Raw genomic sequence first — 22,159 nt, 5'->3', positions numbered from 1 at the left:
AGAAAATCTGTAAATTATTCTGATTTCTGAAGATCATGTGACACTGAAGACTGGAGGAATGATGCTGAAAATACAGCGGAGCATCACAGAAATAAATTACACTTTAACACAGACTCACACAGAAAACATCGGTTTTATATAGTAAAAATATTATATAATTTTACTGCACTTCGGATCAAATAAATGTTTGACTGGTCGTGTACATGTCTGTGCTCGCTCGTACCTTCCTCTTCGGCGTGTCTCCGGTCTCTCGAGGGGACGTCAGCGAGGGGAACTTGTCTCGGGGGAGCAGCTTCATCCCCAGCTGAGCTCGAATCTTACTGCATGAACACGAACACGAGCGTGAGTTGAGTTCAGATCCACAGATCACACAGCAGACAGTCAGTCAGGTCTTACTTGGTTTCCTCCATGCTGTAGTTCAGAGGATCCGCCTCCGAGTCGGCTTCTGTGAGCCCATTGGTTGAGCTGGTGGGGGCGGGGCCTGGAGGTGAAACAAGCTCCTCCCCTTCCTTCAATGCTTGGATGAGCTCCTCCTCCGTAACCACTGACAGAACACACACATGAATATTCTTATCTTAAAGCTACTCATAATGTTATGTATGACAGCATATTAAAAGTTTAAAATATAGAAGTTGAACGCTGATATGCTGATGGTGTTTGAAATATTTATTTCACTATATATGTATATTTTATACAGTAGTCAGAATTTGAAGTGGATCAAAACCTTTCATAAAAGTTCTCATAAAACCAAAATGCATTCTTGTCTTAAGACAACTTTGATGAACTTTTTAGATCCACTTCAAATGTAGATTAGTGTGTGTGTGTGTGTGTATATATATATATATATATAAAACACATGTATATACATAATTTATCATTTTAAAAACAGCTACAGATTAATGAACTGACACTTTGCAAAAACAATTGTCAGTACATGTATATTATCAATAACTTTTTTTCTATTTTATTTTGTTATTTGAAACCAAATAAACGTTAACTGAAAATAAATTATAAAAAAAGAATCTAATTTTTGTTTAAAAAACTGAACTAAAACATTTATAGAAACTATATGAACATTAAAAAAAACATACTAAAATTTAAACATGAAAATTAAAGTGAAAAAAAAAATATTAAAAAAGTAAAATGGCACTGATATATGTTATAAAATAAAATAATATTTTATAAAAAAATATATATATGTGACCTTGAAGCACAAAACCAGTCATAAGGATCCATTTTTAGAAATTGAGATTTATACATCTTCTGAAAGCTGAATATATAATCTCTCATTGATGTGTGGTTTGTTCGGAGGACAATATTTGTCTGAGATACAACTATTATAAATCTGGAATCTGAGGGAGCAAAAAAATCTAAATATTGAGAAAATCATCTTTAAAGTTGTTCAAATGAAGTTCTTAGCAATGCATATTACTAATCAGAAATGAAGTTTTGATATATTTACGGTAAGAAGTTTACTAAATATCTTCATGAACATGATCTTTACTTAATATCCTAATGATTTTTGGCATAAAAGAGAAATGTATAATTGAGACTCATACAATGTATTGTTGTTTATTGCTATAAATATACGTTTGTGACACTGATGACTGCTTCTGTGCTGCAGGACACACACACACACACATATATATATATATATATAATGATATGATTATGCATTATTTGAGATGTGTGCGAGTGATCATATTCCTGCAGCTGATGGTCAGTACCCTGGTTGTCTAGTTTGTGCAGGCCGGGCAGGTTTCTGATGACGGTCATGCGGTATCTGTGTGGGTCAGCGTCGCAGCAGGGGTTCTCAGCGAGCCACAGCACCTTCAGACGGCTCAGCTGCTGCAGATGCTTCAGCTCCGACAGACTGCAGATGTTATTGCGTCTCAGATAGAGCTCGCTGAGCTGCTGACACGATGAGAGGTGCTCCAGAGACCAGATCTGATTCGCACTGAACACAGAGTTATTACAGGCATGTTATCACGGATTACTGACAGATACATCAACACTAACCTCAGCGTGAGAACCTCAATATTAGGAATCTCCACGAATATAGAGATCTGGGAAAAAAGATGATGAAATAGGTCAGTTTGTGCAATGTATCTAGAATTAAAAAAGTTTGCTTTTTTATTAAATTACAAAAAAAAAAAAAAAAAAAAACTTTTTGGAGATGCACCTATGTGTGTGTGTATGTTATATTAGACCTAAAGTACTAAAAATCCATAATTTAAATATACTACAACTAAACAATAAAACGAATAGAAACTATATGGATACAATTGACTAAAAATAAAAAAAAGTGATTTTGTACTAAATTTGAAAGTAGAAACGAGTTGAAATTAGAAAAGTCAAATTAGAAAATATAGAAACTTAAAATATTAATCAAAACTATAAAACTATTAATGATATATATATATATATATATATATATATATATATATATATATATATATATATATATATATAAAGATAAAGATTGAAAACTCACATCTGTCAGATTGCAGCCCCTGAAACACAAATAAATGATTTAGAGAATACAGTTATTCAGCAAATATCATCTATTAAATCCAGACTCCAAATATCAAACTACACACGAACCCAAAAACACTGAATAAAAGAATAATCCTTTATCAATAATTAAACATTTGCATGCTAACAGCTAACAGCAGAAAACACACCAGCAGTTCAGCTTCTTCACGCTTTCCAGGTCCGAGGCTTTAGCTCGAGCTAGGACGAGTTTACGCGTTAACTTCATGATGATTAATCTTAAGATTTCGATTGAAATGCGTCGATCTCGAGCTCAAACGCGTTCAGTGATCAACATCCCTGCGCTGCTGTGCGTCACTCACTGCGCACGCGCCTCTCTGCGTCTCCATGACGACAGCGCGTCACAACATCCGCTCAGTTCACAGCGTCAGCAGCAGAGGGCGACAAAACAACAAACATACGGTATACATCTCTCAACAGCAATAGAACAAAAATTAAAAGTGTATGTGCATGGCTAAAATAAAGAAATAACTAAATAATAAAAATATATATGCCAGGAATAAAAATAAAATATTTTTTTAACCAAATAATGTGGCATAGTGCTTTTTCTGTTTGCAAAGTGGTACCATATTGTTTAATTTATTTTATAAAATCTTCACAATTTGGCTTAGATTTAGCCCAGTTCAAGTTCAAGTCTGCTTTATTGTCAATTTCCACATGTTCAGTACATACATACAGAGAATCGAATGTATGTACAGGAAAATTGCATTACAGGAACATGATATTTTCTAAGTAATACAATTAGTTGTGTAAAAAAAGAAATTGTACTTTTATAGTCAACGGTATCTTGTGCAAAAAATAAAAAAAATATGACATCATACATTTCTATTTGCATTAATGTATGAAACATCGTAGACATCCAGCAGGTAAAATAAGTATTGAACCTGTCCAGGAAATAAAGACACCTTAAAATGACAAGAGTGTCATTTATTATTACATAAATATTATTTTATGACTATTTTCTTACCTCAGGTTTTGGTATTTTTGTCCGACACACGTGTGAAGGTCTGCAGTCACCTTGCTGCTCTTGTTTTTAATTGAATTTACATGGATGCATTATTGACAGTGAGTTATTAACAAAAATAATTATTGAGACGGATCATCCAATCTCGGTCGTTAACAACAACAGTAATAACAATACTAATGATACAAACTAAAACATAACTGATGCTCATATGCCACTGAATGGTTAAAAACAGGGCCTTATATTTTATAGAGTAAAGGCATACTTATGCCAGAAACATGCATAAACATTCATTTTGAAAATTAAAAGTCCTGCTGAAAAAGAAAATTCATAGGGACAGGTCAATAACCACATATATGCTATTTAAATTATATAAAAATAATATTTAATTGATGTAATATTGATGAAAGCATGCATAACATTGCTAGCACTAATTATTGTTTTCTCTCTCTTATATTTTCGTAAGTTGCTGCTTAAAAATTCTTGTTAAAGTGTCAATTCTGTGCTCCATATTGTTATATTTTATCATATTTTTGCTGTAAATCTCTGTATATAACATTTCTGAAGTGGTGATTTGGTAATTAGTATCTAGTAGTGATTATTAATATTTTGAGTAATATTTCGATATTTTCTGTTTTGTAATTTGTAAAATTTTTGTAGTTTTGTCTGTTTTTGTTGTTTTTATTAGTGTTTTTCTTAAATATGTATATATATATTTTTTAATAATTTGAATATATATATATATATATATATATATATATATATTTTAATATTATGTTCATCGTCATTTTTTTAATTACTTATTTAATTTCCGTTTCAATCCAGACATTTCTACAGAGATATTTTTCTTGATTTTTGCTATTTTTATTAGTTTTTTTTTTCAGTTTCAGTTCACTTTTTTTAGAATTTTTTTTAGTGTTTGTTTTAAAAAATGTTTATTTATTATTATTTTTTATTATAGTGCATCAAATTAAACCAAATTTAAAATAAGAAATATTGCATTGGTAACCAGCTGAAATATAATAAACGTTGGCTTTATTTTATCTCCAGTAACACATTTTTTATGGTTTTAGTTTGCTCTCTGAGGTTGATCTGTAGATAAGAGCTTCGTCCTCATAGTCTTTTAATTTATGCTTGACAGAAAAGCTCAGCTGTTTTTCTTCAACCGATTAACTTATTAAGTTAACTAAAAAGTTAATGGGTTATAGAAAAGAAAGAGCTACTATCATGTCACAAAATAAACTGCTTGTGTTTCTAATTATTGAAAAACATTGTCTGTTCTCAGAGGATCAGTGTTGCCAGGTTCGCGTTTTTTACGCAGAATTGGACATCCGGGGATTTCTCGATAGTAATGTGATTAAGGTGTCACTTTTGTCACGTTTTAATTCGATTTGTGTTTACCTCGAGTTGGACTTTATCCGAAATAAAATTAATTAATCAGAGTATTGTCTTAATCGTGTTAAAATCGGAATATTGATGTCCACGTGAACGTATCGATAAAAACCCGCGGACTTGGTAACACGCGCGGGAACGCCCAGAACACACGAGGGGCGGAGCTACGCACGGTCCGTGCACGGCGTGAGGAGAATATACGAAGTGTTCACGGGAATCAGTGCGAAGGAAAGCGCCCTGTTTTTTGTTGTTAAGTGCTCATATCTGCGATCTTCCGTCATGTATGTGGACTTTGAGAAGCTGCGGATGAGCGGCGCGGGAAAAGCCATCGCGGTCCTGACGAGCGGCGGTGACGCGCAGGGTAAACATGACTAGAACGAGCGAATAAAGTTGATAAAGCGAGCGAAGACAAACTGACAGCACAAACTGACTCTGACTGAAGCTCAACTCACAAGTTTGAGCCAAAACTTGGTCTTTGATGCACAACTTCTTTGATTTTCGAAAATTTGATGCACTGAATGCTGTGTTAATAGGGATCGTAACTTACTTGGTTGTTGACACGCAGCCGCTGTAAAAATATTTCTTAAACATTAGTTCTGAAATATTTAAAACGTCCAGTTTTTTTTCCTCGATCATGCTAACGTTAGTTTGAAACCATTCTGAGGATGTTACATTTGAATGTTCTCTCAACGTTTTTTTTTTTTTTTTACTGTTAGAAGAACGTTCCATTCTATCAGTTTGAAACCGTGAAAATGCTTTTAAACGTTGTGGAATGTCAATACGGCTCCAGGAGTAAACAAACTGCAGGTTTTCAGTGGCCAAAAACCAAATGTGGGTCACTTTGCACAGATATAATATAGTAACGTTACTTTGTTTCTTCTAAATTGAGAAACATCTCAAGAGCAAATAACGTTGAAATGAGCAATGCATCTTGTTTCCATCTATATAAAACAATTGCATAGATCATATCTTGTCTTAGTGCCATAAATATTAAAATATTAGAAGAATTATTAAAGATAAAAACAGGAAAAAATCTTAACAAAAGATTATGTTAACCCTTGACCCAAAAATTATGGAATGATGTACTGTATGTGTGTCAGAGAGCATGAACTGACCTTGATGTAACCTCACATGACCCCTATCTAGTATGCATGCACATCTCATGCTTCAGTAGTTCTGTTATTTGATCCTGATATGTTTCAAGATTAAATTTGCATTGCATGTTGTGTCAAAATATTGCATTAGACACAGTTTGTCAATGCATTTCTCTTTAGTTGATGCATTAAGCACAATTTTAGAAGCTCTTTGCATGGTCGTGTAGATGCATGATAACACGTGTGATTTCTGCAGGTATGAACGCGGTCGTCCGCGCTGTAACACGGATGGGCATTTACATAGGAGCTAAAGTCTACCTGATTTATGAGGTGAGAGATGTTTCTGTGCATGCACTGAGACTCAGAGCGCTGCGCTGGTACTGATGCATGTGTTTCTCCAGGGTTATCAAGGACTGGTGGATGGAGGAGATCACATCAAACTCGCCAACTGGCAGAGCGTCACCAACATCATTCAGCTGGTAAAGCTGCGTCCGCTTTAATGCATGCGTGTTTGTTTGTCACATGCATGTGTAATTCTGCCATACCTGCTTCAAGATGTAAATCCAATGATACAGAATCCACAAAAATAAAAATAAATGTCAGTGTAGAATTCCACAAGGTATTGGTTGGATGGAGAAAAATTATCTTGGGGGGGCTTGGAGAAATGCTACAGATATGAAGCAAGTCATATTTTAATTAAAGATTATAAAGATAAATGTATTTATTTTAACGTAAATGCTCTATTTATTTTTAATACCAATTTTTTTAATATAAATGCTTTAGCTATTTTTTTTATAAATGTTTTCATTTATTCTATGTTTATGTTAATTAATTTATTTATTTTCAAAATATTTACTTGAAATAACATGCACAAATTAATGCAGGTTTCTATGGCTGTGGAAAACCAGAAAAAAAAAATTATGTCATGGAAATTAATAAAAGTGTTCTTTTAAGTATCAGTAATTTGAGTTATTGTAGTTAATATTTTTTATTTTTTTTTATTTTTTCAATTTTTGTCAAAGTATTTTTTTAATCTTTAATGTTTGTTTTTTAATTACATTTAAGTGTAATTTATTTATTAAATATCCATTTTATTATTATAACTTTTCTATCAGTTTTAGTGATTTTAGTTCTTCAACTTTGAAATGTTCATCAGTATCAGAGATATTTATTTATTTATTCCTGGGAAATAAAACTTGTGATTTATAGTGGATTTTTTACTGTCTTCTACAGCCTTTAATAATGTCATAATGTCAGTTTCTCTTGTTTGTGAGGGAGCTGTGAGTGTTTCTACAGATAATATTTTGACAGCATCAGAAGCAGGGTTTATATTAAATCTGAGATCACAGCAGCAGTGTTTACATCACAGACAGACTCGTGACACACTGTATATTCTGCAGTATTTGTAGAAGGCCTTTCTAACAGAAGCAGTCACAATAATTAGCAAGAAGTGCAGTAAAACATCAGTGCGTCAGGTTTTTAGAGCTCATTGAGTGTTTTGTTGAAGGTTGATTGGTTGTGTGCTGTTGTAGTGCTTCATCTGATGCACAGGTGTTGTGATTGCTGTCAGGGTGGCACCATCATCGGCAGCGCTCGCTGTAAAGCCTTCACCACACGTGAGGGCCGTCTCTCCGCGGCGTTTCACCTGCTCCAGCGCGGCATCACTAACCTGTGTGTGTGCGGCGGAGACGGCAGCCTCACCGGAGCCAACATCTTCCGCAGCGAGTGGAGCGACCTGCTGGCTGAACTCGTGCAGCAAGGTACACACACACACTCTGAAAACAGACCTATTATACCCTCAAGATGGAAAATAAGTCTCTGATGCCCTCGGAGTGTGTATGTGAAGCCTCAGCTCAAAATACCCCACAGATAATGTTTTATAGCTTGCTGAAGTTGCCACTTTTAGGATAAAAGACAAAACACTCTATTTTTGTGTTTGTTCCTTTAAATGCAAATGAGCTTGTGCTCCCGCCTCCCTTTTCAAAAGAGGCGGAGCTTCAAGAGCACATGCTCTGTCAGCAACAAACAATCTGAAACTGTTGGAAAGTCTCAAGCGATCTACTCGCATTCCTTTCATGTGTGTTTTTAAACTCTACATTGGCATTATGGATTGTTCTGGAAGCACGTGAAGACTGCAGCCACACAACTGTGTTCAAACACTTTATAAACCTGATTTTTGCACAATAGGTCCCCTTTAAAAAATGAAAGTGCTTGAAAGGTTCTTCACTGAAATGTCATATAGAAGAACCATTTTCAGTTCCACAAAGAAGCGTTCAGTCAGAGGTTCTTTAAAGTTCTTTAAAGGTTCTTGAAACCGAAAGGTTCTTCAGATGTTGAAGGTTCTTTATGGAACCATTTAATCCAAAAGGTTCTACTATGATATCCTGAAGCACCTTTATTCTGATTTTAATACATTTTAATTAGTTTTAATAATTTAGATTTTTTGTCATTTTCATTAGTTTTTTTTCCTCCTCTTCTCGTCTCTCCTCTCTTCGTCTCTCCTCGTCTTGTCTCTCCTCATCTTCTCTCCTCGTCTCTCCTCGTCTCTCTCCTCGTTTCTCCTCGTCTCTCCTCTCCTTGTTTCTCCTCCTCTCCTCGTCTCTCCTCATCTCTCCTCCTCTCCTCTCTTCTCCTCTCCTCTCTTCTTCTCTCCTCTTCTCTCCTGGTGAGCAGGAGCTGATGTGGAGCGTGTCTGTGTGTTTCAGGCCGGATCACGGACTCTCTGGCGCAGCAGCACACTCATCTGAACATCGTGGGTCTGGTGGGATCCATCGATAATGATTTCTGTGGAACCGACATGACGATCGGAGCTGATTCTGCTCTGCATCGCATCATGGAAGTTATTGATGCAATCAGCACCACGGCACAAAGGTTAAACACACACACAGCCAAGAGACACACGGTCAAAAATTAACCCTTGCCAAAAAAGAATAAACTAATGCAAGTTACTGCAGCATCACATTGTCAAATCATAAAAACCATAATCTGACCTTCACAGACCTCAGCAGCGCCAAAGATCTGCAATATTCCTGACAATAAATAATGATAATTCTTCTTTTTCTTATATTTATAAAATATTAAAATTACAAAATACTTAATAACAGTAATCATTATTAATAATACAGTTATTGCTAAATATAAATACTAAAAATAATAATTTAACCAAAATAGGAAATAGTGCTATTGGGCTAGAGCTGCACTTTGTTTTAATGTCAGTTTGGCTATATAATAATAATAATAAAAAATAAAAATAATAATTATTATAAATTTTTTACAATTAGTATTTTTATTATTTTTATTTTTTCTCATATTTTGTGCATTATTACTCAGATTAAATAATGTAAGCATACCAGTTAATTTCAGTTAATTTTTTTTAAAACAAATTAATACTTCAATTCATCAAGGATGCATTCAATTGATTGAAAGTGACAGTAAAAACATTAGAAAAAGTTATATTTTGAATAAATGCTGTTTTTTTCTTTCTATTAATCTGTGAATCCTAAAAAATAAAATGCATCAGTTTTCACAAAAATATTGGACTGTTTTCAACACTGATGATAATCAGAAATGTGTCTTGAGCAGTAAATCATCATATTTTCATGATTTCTGAAGATCATGTGACACTGAAGACTGGAGGAATGATGCTGAAAATACAGCGGAGCATCACAGAAATACATTACACTTTAACACAGATTCACACAGAAAACAGTTATTTCACACTTTAATAATATTGCATGTTTTTACTGTATTTTTGATCAAATAAATGCAGCCTTGCTGAGCAGATTTGACTGTGACTCATCAGTTTGTGTTGTTTTCAGTCATCAGAGGACGTTTGTGCTGGAGGTGATGGGACGCCACTGTGGGTATGTCATGTTCACTCGACTGATTCATTTCCTCAGCTGTTTTATTCTTCATAAGGGCATCCGGTCTGATGCGGTCTGGTCTGGTTCTGCAGGTATCTGGCGGTGGTTTCCGCTCTGGCGTGCGGTGCTGACTGGGTCTTCATCCCCGAGGCTCCACCGGAGGACGGATGGGAGGATCACATGTGCGCTCGACTCGGAGAGGTGAGATGGGAAGAGAGGTCTGCACAATTTTTATAATATGAATATTGAGATATATATAATTTTTTTTTATTGCAGTCCATCATTTATTTGATAAACATTTATTTGTGCTCCAGGGTCACATTTTAGGTTGTAGAAATCTCTTGACTCTAATGAAATGTGTGTGTGTGTGTGTGTGTGTGTGTGCGCGTGTGTGTGTGTGTGTGGTGGCAGGTCCGCAGTAAAGGTTCTCGTCTGAACATCGTGATCATCGCAGAAGGAGCCATCGACAAACACGGCCAGCTGATCTCCTCCAACTACGTCAAAGATGTGAGACTCTCCTGGAGCTGTTTGTCAGTTCTGTGCAGATCTGAGGCTGTTGTTCACTCGTGTGTGTGTGTGTGTGTGTGTGTGTGTAGCTGATCGTGCAGCGGTTGGGTTACGACACACGGGTCACTGTCCTGGGTCACGTTCAGAGAGGAGGAACACCGTCCGCCTTCGATCGAGTCCTGGTGAGTGCGATAAAAGCAATCATGATCAAATGTGGCCTTTTTTTGTTTCTTCAGTGTATCATGCACTGAGCATTTCACTCGCATTTGCATCTAAAAAAAGATGTGTACATACTGGAATAAGTATTTAGCATTTAGCGATTGGCTGTTGGTGTTTTGGTGTGTGTAGAGCAGTAAGATGGGTGTGGAGGCCGTGGTGGCTCTGCTGGACGCGACTCCGGAGACGTCTGCGTGTGTCATCGGTCTGTCTGGGAATCACGCCATGCGTCTGCCGCTCATGGAGTGTGTGATCATGGTGAGTCACTCACCAAACACCCGTGACCTTTGACCTCTGCACAGCGGCTGGTACAAAGAGTTTGTAACGAATGTAACTTTGTGGTTCTGTGTTTTTTGCTTTGTAGACGAAAGAGGTCCAGACAGCCATGAATGAGAAGAGGTTTGAAGAAGCCATTCAGCTGCGTGGAAAGTGAGTTGTGTTCGTTTGTTAATGAATCTGTGAGATGGTTCACTGATTGCTCCGTCGTTGCAGGAGTTTTGAGAACAACTGGAACACGTACAAACTCTTAGCTCATCAGAAACCAGCTCTGTCTAAGGTAACAAACTCCACAACTTTGAGTTCTCAAATACTATATACTTTCTTTCTGCTTGTTTGTTTAAAAATCAACATTCAAAATCAACACATATATATATATATATATATATATATATATATATATATATATATATATATATATATATATATATATATACACACACACACACACACACACATACACACTACCATTTAAAAGTTTTGTATCAGTGAGACTTGTAATGTTTTTTAAAGACGTGTAATGTTTTTTTCCTGTATTTTTGATCAAATAAATGCATGCTTGATGAGCAGAATAGACTTCTTTAAAAAGTCTTACTGATACCAAACTTTTGAAGAGTTATACATTTTTTTATTTTTATTAAATCATTTAATATTATATAATGTATTTGTTATTTACATTTATTACATGTCTTTGTGTTTATTTAAACCATGTAATCATCTAAAATGTGTATTTTTTATAAATATATAAATTAGGGATGTCAACGATTAATCGATGATCGATTATTTGTCGATAAGAGATGCAATCGATTAAGGCTATGGATGGTCGGTTAACCGATTCAATGTTGGGCTGCGTGCGGCTCATGCGCACTCAACACGTGCGAGCGGCTGTGAGTGACGGTGACGATATATAAAAGCATCATCATTCATTCACAATGTACAAATTAAGCTTTTAATGTGATTTAAACTTTAAAGTACATTAAAATAGAAACAACATAAAAGTTCTTCAACATTAAATGCAATAGAAATGTAGTTACTAATCATTTCATCAGATAACTGTTTTATATCGTGCGCTTTGCAGGGCTGCGGGACTCAGTGACAGGACAGGTAGTCTATTCATTCCTACAACTTGTTAATTCATTCCTACGAATTATTAATGTGGCAATTGTCCATGTTTCATTAATTGTGTTCCCTAAATAACCCATGATTTAAGTGAAATAAGGGAACAAATTAATAAATCGAACGAATTCTTAATTCATGAAATCTTTAATTTCCCTTCCCATGTTTACCACAGTAAGAGATGCGAAAACAGTTATTAAAAGCAAAAGATAATAAAATAAACCTGGGAAATTAGAGGGTTAGACTATGAATATTTAGGAAAAGAAACAATGCCTAAATATACTGAATTTGTGGAAATTCGTGACCAACCGGCAAACCAGAACAAAGCCGCGTAAATGAAGACTATGGGGTCCTGTATACTGGATTTTTAAAAATCTGACATTTTCTAGGACAGAATCCAGCAGGATCAAATTAATGTGAGCAACTGTGTTTTGGTGCAGCAGCGCCGATGTAGTTCACTTAATGTGCAGCGCAGTCACACGCGCTCCACATTTCGGATAATTTTATTTTAAATACAATAATGTCAGTTGAAAACATTGCAATTGTGCTTTAAAATACAACAACGAGAACCACAAAACCATTTAAAGATGCGCGTTCAGCGTTCTCCGTGCGGGATTGGAAACTGTCAATAAAGTAAAATGACCTCAAAAGTATGGCGCGCTCTCTTCATTTTATCAAATGATCATAATCGCATCTATTCATTTTATAATCCTGCTACTAGCATTTTATTCAGACTAAAACCTCTTTAATTCAAGTGAGAATTCGCGTTTTGTGTGTGTGTGTGTGTGGCTTTTGCACATCCTGTCATACCGCTGACTGCGTGCCTGCAATAGACGCATTTTGCAGTATTATGGTTAACGATTAATCGATTAATTGATCGTTAATTTAAACGACGATCGATCATGGAAATAATCGAAATTTGACATCCCTAATATAAATAGATTTTTTAAATTTAGAATTAAAGAAATTGTGCCTGTAATCAGCTCTAACGTGTGTGTGTGTGTGTGTGTGTGTGTGTGTAGAGTAATTACTCTATGGCTATCCTGAACGTCGGCGCTCCGGCCGCAGGGATGAACGCTGCTGTGAGATCCGCAGTTCGAGTGGGACTCGCTCAGGGTCACAGGGTTTACACTGTCCACGACGGCTTCGAGGGTCTGGCCAAAGACGAGGTGAGGACAGCAGAGAAGACAGTGTGTGTGTGTGTGTGTGTGTGTGTGAAAGAGAGTGCGCGTGTGAGAGAGAGTGCTTAAAGGGAGTGCGCGTGTGTGAGAGAGTGCGCGCGTGTGTGAAAGAGAGTGCGTGTGTGTGAAAGAGAATGCTGAAAGGGAGTGCGCATGTGAAAGGTAGTGTGTGTGTTTGTGTGTGTGTGTGTGTGTGTGTGTGTGTGTGTGTGAAAGTGCGCGTGTGTGAGAGAGTGCGCGCGTGTGTGAAAGAGTGCTGAAAGACTGTGCGTGTGTGTGAGTGCACGTGTGTGAAAGAGAGTGCGCGTGTGAGAGAGAGTGCTGAAAGACTGTGCGTGTGTGTGAGTGCACGTGTGTGAAAGAGAGTGCGCGTGTGAGAGAGAGTGCTGAAAGGGAGTGCGCGTGTGTGAGTGCGCGTGTGTGAGAGAGTGCGCGTGTGTGAAAGAGAATGCTGAAAGGGAGTGCGCATGTGAAAGGTAGTGTGTGTGTGTGTGTGTGTGTGTGTGTGTGTGTGTGTGTGTGTGTGTGTGAAAGTGCGCGTGTGTGAGAGAGTGCGCGCGTGTGTGAAAGAGTGCTGAAAGACTGTGCGTGTGTGTGAGTGCACGTGTGTGAAAGAGAGTGCGCGTGTGAGAGAGAGTGCTGAAAGACTGTGCGTGTGTGTGAGTGCACATGTGTGAAAGAGAGTGCGCGTGTGAGAGAGAGTGCTGAAAGGGAGTGCGCGTGTGTGAGAGAGTGCGCGTGTGTGAGAGAGTGCGCGTGTGTGAAAGAGAATGCTGAAAGGGAGTGCGTATGTGTGAAAGAGTGCTGAAAGAGTGTGCGTGTGTGAGAGAGTGCGCATGTGTGAAAGAGTGTGCACGTGTGTGAGAGTGCGCGCGCGTGTGTGAGAGAGTGCGCGTGTGTGAAAGAGAGTGCGCATGTGTGAAAGAGAGTGCGCGTGTGTGAAAGAGAATGCTGAAAGGGAGTGCGTATGTGTGAAAGTGCGTGTGTGAAAGAGAGTGCACAAGAGAGAGAGTGCGTGCGTGAGAGAGCGTCTGCGTGCGTGTGAAAGTGTGCGTGTCTGTGAGAGTGTGTATGTGTGAGGGAGTGTGTATGTGTGTGTGAGGGAGTGTGTGTCTGTGAAAGAGTGTATTTGTGTGTGAGAGAGAGAGTGCGTGTGAGAGTGCGTGCGTGTGAGAGTGTGCATGTGTGTGTGTGTGTGTGAGATTGAGTGAGTGTGTGTGTGTGTGTAAGCGAGAGAGAGAGAAAGAGAGTGCATGTGTGTGTAAAAGTGTAATGAGTCAACTTGAAAACCATAATTGAGTAAAAAGTACAGATGCCTCACAGTGCAAATTACTCCACTACATGTTAAGTCACCAATTCTGAAACTCCAGTAAAAGTCTTCTAGTATCTGATTTTAGTTTTTAAGAAATACTTAAGGTTTTTACTTCTACTAAATATAGGTTCAGAGATGCAGAGCCAGGGATCTATGTGCAGGTATTTGATGGTAAAAACTAGAACAAACAATAAACCAAAAGGAACAAACAGAATGATGGTCAATCGGACAACCAGTGAGTTGCAATAAATCACAATCCACTAACATCACACTGAAGTTGCAAAACCTCAATATAACCTATGATTTCTGCAATGCGGAAAATGTGGATAAAATCACGGAATCAGGTCATTTAAATGGAATTTCCTGTATGACGTGGAATGTCATGGAAATTGTGGCTTTGGATAAAACTCAGCGTCTGCTGAATGACTAGATGTAGATGCGTGAGGTTTCTCTGAGCTCTGCTCCACTCCTGCAGGTGACTGAGGTTCACTGGCATGATGTGGCTGGATGGACGGGGCAGGGAGGATCACTGCTGGGCACCAAACGGTCAGTTCTGTGCGTCTCTTTACCGGACTGAACACCATGAGCCTCGAGCAGCACCGCACACGTCATCCACCATCTGATCAGACAACTGCAAGATGCTTCAGAAGTTGCTTGTTTTCTGTGTCTGTTCTGTCTGTCACATAAGCCCCGCCCACAGTACAATCTCATTGGCCGATCTCACTCCCAATATCTTCATATTAAATAATGCACACACTCTGATTGGCTGAGATATCAAAGCTTCATGCTACACTTTAAGTTTAAAGAAATCAAATTCTCGTCTGGAAACTTTGTTTCGACGTTAAATCTTGAATGAATACTGTCACAATCCACAGAATAGTTACTTCTAAATAATTATCTTTTACCTTTCTCAATAGCTTGCATTTATTTATTTATTAAAAGAGTTATGTGTTTAGTTTAGTAAAACTAAAATTAAAACCTATTTCTTTACTTGGAATAAAATATTTTGGGTGGTTGTTAAGATAACATTGCTCATTTTCATTTAGTTTTTACTTGATGTACGCAAATAACTAAAACTAGTATATAGATGTGTAAAAAATAACTTGTAATTTTAAAGTAAAATGTGTCGTTTCATGTTGTCTTTTTCTCGTTTAATATATGAGTGTATCATTAATGCATTCATTTGTGTGTTAATATTTGTTCAGAACTCTTCCCAACTCCTGCATGGAGGACATCGTGGCCAATATCAGCAAATACAACATCCAGTCGCTGCTGGTGATTGGTGGATTTGAGGTACGGACTGAGTGTGTGTGTGTGTGTGTGTGTGTGTGTGTGTGGTAACTGTGTGTGTGTCTCCTGCAGGCGTATGAAGGGGTTCTTCAGCTAGTAGTGGCTCGAGGACGCTATGATGAACTGTGCATCGCCATGTGTGTGATTCCCGCCACCATCAGCAACAACGTGCCGGGCACAGACTTCAGTTTGGGAGCAGACACGGCTGTGAACGCCGCGATGGAGGTGAGACACACTCTCCTGAGACGGTAATCGAACACTGTTCTAATGATAATTAAAATATGAAACCAATACTAACTTCTCTCTGTCTGTCTGCGCAGAGCTGTGATAGAATCAAGCAGTCTGCGTCTGGAACCAAACGCCGCGTCTTCATCGTGGAGACCATGGGAGGATACTGCGGTTACCTAGCAACCACCACCGGCATCGCCGTGGGAGCAGACGCCGTCTACATCTATGAGGAGCCGTTCAGCATCCACGAGCTGGAGGCAAGACCACAATCCCTGTCGTCTCTTATCAAAAAATACTGTAGAAATTGTTAAATCATGTTGTCATTTTAATCATCTGTGTTCTGTGTGAATCTGTGTTAAAGTGTAATGTATTTCTGTGATGCTCCGCTGTATTTCCAGCATCATTCCTCCAGTCTTCAGTGTCACATGATCTTCAGAAATCATGAAAATATGATGATTTATTTCATTTTATTCCTGTTTAAAGTGCTTTAAGTGGTTTTGATCAAGCATGTCAAATGTTTTAGTAATTCAGAGCTTTACTCACGGTTTTCCGGTTTCAGACAAACGTGGAGCATCTGACGGAGAAGATGAAGAAGGATATTCAGAGAGGACTAGTGTTGAGGTAAAGCATCACATGACACCTGTCTTGATGATTCTCTTCTGCTCTTCATGTAGCTGTGATTCACTGAAAGTTGTCTTCATTCTTCTTCTCTGCAGGAATGAGAAGTGTCACGAGCACTACACCACTGACTTCATCTACAATCTGTACTCCGCTGAGGGCAAGGGCGTCTTCGACTGCAGGGTCAATGTTCTGGGTCACCTGCAGCAGGTGAGACGCCCGTCTAGTGATCATGTGACCAGTGTCCTGATAAATCAGACACGGAATCATCATGTTGTTGTTTTGTTGTTTTTTTTGTCCTTGTTTTTGTTGTTTTGTGTGATTAGGGCGGTGTTCCCACTCCGTTCGATAGGAATTTTGGCACTAAACTGGGAGTGAAGTCAGTTCTGTGGCTCACAGAGAAGATGAATAACACGCACAGACATGGTGAGACACATTATAAAACGTACAAAACTTAAACAAAAATTAGGAATGTTACCTTGACTAGTAACTTTTTTGAAATAAATATAAATGAAAGCTAAATGGAATTTTTTTTTATAATAAAAAATATAAAATTACGATATAAAAGTACTTAAACTAAAATAAACATAAATGAAAGGGAAATTGAAATATAAATTTTTTTAAAATTATAAAAAGTACATTATAAAAGTACTAAAATAAATATAAATGATAGCGAAATAGAATTAAAAAAAAATATTAAAATATAAAGTACTAAAACTATATGAAATATAAATGAATGGTAAATTAAAACATAAATTTTTTTTAAATGATATAATTACATTATAAAAGTACTAACACTGAGAAAAATATAAATGAATGCTAAATATAAAAATACACATTTAAAAAATGATAAAATTATATTATAAAATAAAACTGAAATAAATATAAAGAATGCTAAATGAAATTAAAAAAATTAATAAAAAAGTAAATAATTACATTATAAAAGTACTAACACTGAGAAAAAATATAAATGAATGCTAAATATAATTTTATCAATTTAAAGAAAGTTATAAAAGTAATAAAAATGAAATAAATATAAATGAACGCTATATGGAATGAAAAAATAAAATAAAATAACATTATAAAAGTACTAAAACTGAAATATAAATGAGCGCTAAATAGAAAAATAAAAAAGGATAAAGCACATAATAAAATTACTAACCTAAAACTGAAATAAATATGAATTAAATCAAAAAATGTTTTTTTAATATAAAAAGAACTAATAAACAAATTACAAAAGCACAAATAAATCACAAAGATTAAAATAAATATAGATTAAATAAATATTTAAAATTAACACATTTAAATATAAAATTTACACACAATTATCAACAAATACAGACAATAAGATCATAAAATAACACCACAATAAGTAAACGAATAGCTAAATAAATCTAATACTGTATTAAAAATATATAAATAATTACAGCAAATTACAGCTCCATACTGCCACTGTTTAACAGCTTTGGCACCAATTCACAAACCTTCCAATCTCTGAAAAATATTCAGACAAGTCCCAGTTCTTTTTCAATAAATCTAAGATCGCAGTACCATCTGAGAATTTAACGATATAATTATTAGAGTAACACCTTCCACACTCATCCGTATACAAACAACAACAAAACAAAACCGGTGACCTAACAGAGCCCTGAGGGACACCTGTTCTGATTTCAGATAGTGTTCCATTAACATCAGCCTGCTGCCTGCGATTGGCTAAAAAACTTCAGAACTATTTTATGAAACCTTCAAGCATTTAAATTAATGGATTAAATGATGTGACCCTGACTGTGAAAACCCAGCTAAAGTCATTTTTTTTTTGGTGATTTACTGTTCTATCTAGATATAATCATACTTCATAAAGATTGACTGAAATTGACTGAGTAAGACCATGTAAAAGATTTAACCATAATGAAATAAATGGTTGAACCAAACATAATTCGATTTGGAGACTTTAGCCTGGATTTCACAGAGAGGCTCACATATTAATATGAGTAATCGATTTGAAGGCAGTGATGATGAGTGAAGATCTGTTTGCTTGTGAATCGCAGGCCGTGTGTTTGCGAATGCTCCAGATACGGCTTGCGTGATCGGCATGAAGAAGAAAGTGATGTCGTTCAGTCCCGTCACCGAACTCAAAGCACACACCGACTTTGAGTAAGAGTCACATGACTAAATATATCCCACCTCATGAATAATGAATGTCATGCGGGAGCTCATTATAATATGATGTCATAATAATAACTACTCTACAAGACAAAAGTTTGGAATAGGAAATTGTTTTCATCTTTTAAAGCTTAGTAAGGCTGTAATTATTAGTCAGTAAAAATTAAATAATATTAGAATACAAAATAGCAGTTTTCTAAGTGAATATCTATTAAATTCTAATTTATTTATATGTATTTTCAGCATCATTACTCCAGTCTTCAGTGTCACATGATCTTCAGAAATCATTCTGATATGATGATTTGATAACATTTCTGATTATTATCAATGTTGAACACAGCTGTGCTGCACAATATTTTATATTTTCAAACTTTGATACATTTTATTGTTTTTCAGGATTCACAGATGAACAAAGATCAAAAGAACAGCATTTATATATATATATATATATATATATATACTTTCTTTTTTTTTTTTTTTTTTTTTACATTATAAATGTTTATTGTCACTTGATCCATTAATAGATCCAAAACAGATTATTTATGTTTTTTTATAATATTTTGCTATTTTTAAACAAATAAATGCTGCCTCTGTGAACAGAAATGTAACATTATTTCCAAATTTGGCTGCTACTTATTGAGTTAATGATGTGCTATTCTTTGTTCTGCATCCCAAATATATTCAATCTTGATTTTGTAACATGTTGCAACAAGATGCTTTTTTTTTTTGTTTTGTTTTTAGGCTTTAGTGAAATTTTTTTTTGGACGTAATAAATAACTTCAAAACAGCATGTCAAGCAAATATCTTCCAAAAAACAAGCATGTTGTCATGTGTTTGCTTCCGTGTGTTCTAGTGTCTGTGGATGATGTGTGTTTGTGTTTGTGCAGACACCGGATGCCGCAGAAGCAGTGGTGGCTCAATCTGCGGCCCATGCTCAAGATGTTGGCCAAATATCAGACCAGTTTTGGCGAGTATGTGACCGGAGAGATCGAACACGTGACGCGCCACACACTGAGCAAGGAGACCGGATTCTGAGCGGCTGCTCACTCCATCATCATCATCATCATCATCGCCTCTGAGCCAATCAATCCTGTCATAACTCATAACTGCATTTATATGCTGCATATAACACGTTATTAACAGAACATCAGTGTTTATGAACTATGTTCATCAGCCGTCTGCTGTGCCTCTTATAATATTTCCTCCTCATATCTGAGTCTTTATTATTTCAACAGTTGTGCATGTTTGTGTAAAGACGAAATAGTGAATTGTGTTTCTGTATAATCTGGGTTTTCTGGTTTTTGGACACAATCTTTTCCTCTTTCTGTTGTGCTGATTATTTTTTTGGGCTGATGTTTGAAGCGCTGTTTCTCTGGTGTTTGAGTATAATCTTGTTTTTTCTAATTCTTTGGCTGTTGTTTGTTTCTTTAATCCAGAATCCTTGATTTGTTTGAGTGTCTGCTGTTGAATTATTACTGAATTATTGTGCTCTTCTCAGTTCTCTTCTCTTCTCCTCTGATCTGTAGAAATACTTCATGCCATGTTTACTGACCAATGTGTTAAATTTGGATGTCTCAACTTTTAAAGATGCTCTTTTGTGATTAAACCTGACAAAATAAATAGAGATATTTTCTGATTAACAAAAAAAAAAAATTGCGTGGTGTTTACTGTATTTTATTTTTAAGTCTACTCTAAATTATGATTTTACTGAAGCAGCACACATTGATAAAGAGAGAACATATTTAAAATAATAAAATAATTTGTTTAATATTTAAGAATATATATTTGACTACATTTAGCATATGTTTTGATCCAAAGCGACTTAAAAATGAGGACAAAAGAGTAATAATATACAAGTGCTATAATACATTTCATATTAAATCATCTTAATGCAGTAAGTTTTATACATATATATATATATATTCTACAAATACAGTATTTTAGCGTGATAAGTTATGGTTAAATAATTAAAAGTGTTCAAGATTAGAACTGTTAACAAAAAAATAATTGAACACCCAGTGCGCTTGCCACTGTAACTTATAGGATTTTAATTATTTGTATTTTTTCTCATACTGTAGAATTTAATTAATTAAGTGTTTCTGGTTTCTTCTCAAATGTGTTTATTTGGCATTAATAATTTTAAGCCTGGTTTGACACTGAACTCCCGAACTGGCTCAAATGATTCACACTCCGAACTCCCAAATTGATTTAAATGAGTCGCGAACCCGCTCCGAACTCCCGAACTAACTTAAATGATTCGCAAACCACAAACTGACTAAAATGATTCGCCAACCTGCTCCAAAATTCCAACCTGACTCAAATGATTCGCGAACCAGCTCCGAACTCCCGAACTGACGCAAATGATTCACGATCCCGCTCCGAACTCCCGAACTGACTCAAATGATTCACGCTCCGAACTTCCGAACTGACTCAAATGATTCGCGAACCCTCTCCGAACTCCCGAAATGATTCAAATGATTCGCGATCCCCAAATTGACTCAAATGTTTCGGGAACCCGCTCCGAACTCCCGAACTGACTCAAATGATTCGCGATCCCCAAACGGACTCAAATGATTCGTGATCCCGCTCCGAACTCCCGAACTGACTCAAATGATTCGCGATCCCCAAGTGGACTCAAATGATTCGCGATCCCCAAACGGACTCAAATGATTCGCGATCCCCAAACGGACTCAAATGATTCACGCTCCGAACTCCCGAACTGACTCAAATGATTCGCGAACCCGCTCCGAACTCTCGAACGGATCACATCAGATTGTGGTTAATCTTGCAGATCATGACTTATCTGCTCTTCCTCTCCCTGCAGTTTGGTAATATAAAGATTCCTCCTTTGAACTCCCACCTCTTCTGTGGGTTTTATTGTTCTGGGTCTGAATTTGGACTCCTGGGGTCTCAAAAAAGAAACATTTTCAATCTCCAAGGTGAACGTTATGACAACACCAGTGTTGTGCTAGTTACTAAGAAATAGTACTAGTTTAACTAGTTAACAGTTAGTAGTTACTTAATTAAAAAATAAACTGAATTACTTTGTTGATTACTTACACCAAAAAGTAATGCATTTCTGTTAAAATTAACTTTTTAGTTACTTTTTTAAAGAACTTTCTTTAAGGTTCCCATTAATGCGCTTTTATGTGTTATGGTCTATACAAACACACAGTGAAACAGAAAGTAATTTTTAAACACTATTTTGATTAAGTCAGACCAGCACAAACTGAATATTGTATATCACAAGGATTTCTGAAATAAATAACAAAACACCTGAATAATATATTGAGAATCAAAAACTAAAGTGGCTTCTGCATCATAAAAGCTGTTGTGTTGAGCTCTTAAATATGTTCCTTTCACAGCTTAAGTATGAAAACTATCAA

The 22,159-nt window shown here is 36.2% G+C and overlaps 2 protein-coding genes across 3 annotated transcripts in view; one reads left to right on the top strand and one right to left on the bottom strand.

Annotated features, from left to right (window-relative positions):
• cfap410 (cilia and flagella associated protein 410) overlaps positions 1 to 2,875 on the bottom strand; it is a 3,318-nt gene extending 443 nt beyond the window's left edge. Inside the window, exons 1-6 of the mRNA XM_052569885.1 lie at positions 2,685 to 2,875; positions 2,495 to 2,513; positions 2,020 to 2,066; positions 1,728 to 1,957; positions 397 to 544; positions 224 to 320 (exon numbers count right to left, since the gene is read on the bottom strand). Coding sequence (XP_052425845.1) covers positions 224 to 320; positions 397 to 544; positions 1,728 to 1,957; positions 2,020 to 2,066; positions 2,495 to 2,513; positions 2,685 to 2,761 — 618 coding nt within the window. The 5' untranslated portion in view covers positions 2,762 to 2,875. The remainder of the gene's footprint in view (positions 1 to 223; positions 321 to 396; positions 545 to 1,727; positions 1,958 to 2,019; positions 2,067 to 2,494; positions 2,514 to 2,684) is intronic.
• A 2,174-nt stretch (positions 2,876 to 5,049) lies between these two features.
• LOC127968118 (ATP-dependent 6-phosphofructokinase, liver type) lies at positions 5,050 to 20,427 on the top strand. 2 transcript variants are annotated; one of them, XM_052569027.1, is made up of 22 exons: positions 5,050 to 5,270; positions 6,260 to 6,333; positions 6,405 to 6,482; positions 7,574 to 7,763; positions 8,709 to 8,874; positions 9,822 to 9,866; positions 9,959 to 10,067; positions 10,278 to 10,373; positions 10,463 to 10,555; positions 10,722 to 10,847; positions 10,954 to 11,018; positions 11,082 to 11,145; positions 13,004 to 13,150; positions 14,950 to 15,020; positions 15,680 to 15,767; positions 15,837 to 15,989; positions 16,085 to 16,249; positions 16,552 to 16,613; positions 16,709 to 16,820; positions 16,937 to 17,036; positions 18,659 to 18,764; positions 19,661 to 20,427. In XM_052569027.1, exons 1-22 carry the CDS (start codon positions 5,189 to 5,191, stop codon positions 19,806 to 19,808), a joined length of 2,340 nt encoding a protein of 779 aa, XP_052424987.1. In that variant the 5' UTR covers positions 5,050 to 5,188; the 3' UTR covers positions 19,809 to 20,427. The 2 variants fall into 2 exon arrangements, with proteins under 2 accessions (XP_052424987.1, XP_052424988.1); XM_052569028.1 differs by having other exon boundaries at positions 19,627 to 19,781.
• Positions 20,428 to 22,159: the final 1,732 nt, after the last annotated feature.

This window comes from Carassius gibelio, chromosome B11, assembly GCF_023724105.1.
Source record: "Carassius gibelio isolate Cgi1373 ecotype wild population from Czech Republic chromosome B11, carGib1.2-hapl.c, whole genome shotgun sequence".
In the NCBI taxonomy this organism is placed as follows: Eukaryota; Metazoa; Chordata; class Actinopteri; order Cypriniformes; family Cyprinidae; genus Carassius; species Carassius gibelio.
This window is presented reverse-complemented; position numbering and strand designations above follow the sequence as displayed.

Bases quoted from the DNA above. Each gene is read 5' to 3' on its own strand.
- LOC127968118 (XM_052569027.1), top strand. From the start codon at position 5,189: ATGTATGTGGACTTTGAGAAGCTGCGGATGAGCGGCGCGGGAAAAGCC. The intron at 16,250-16,551 runs GCAAGACCACAA...TTCCGGTTTCAG, and splicing joins TCAGCATCCACGAGCTGGAG to ACAAACGTGGAGCATCTGAC. The intron at 16,821-16,936 runs GTGAGACGCCCG...TTGTGTGATTAG, and splicing joins TTCTGGGTCACCTGCAGCAG to GGCGGTGTTCCCACTCCGTT.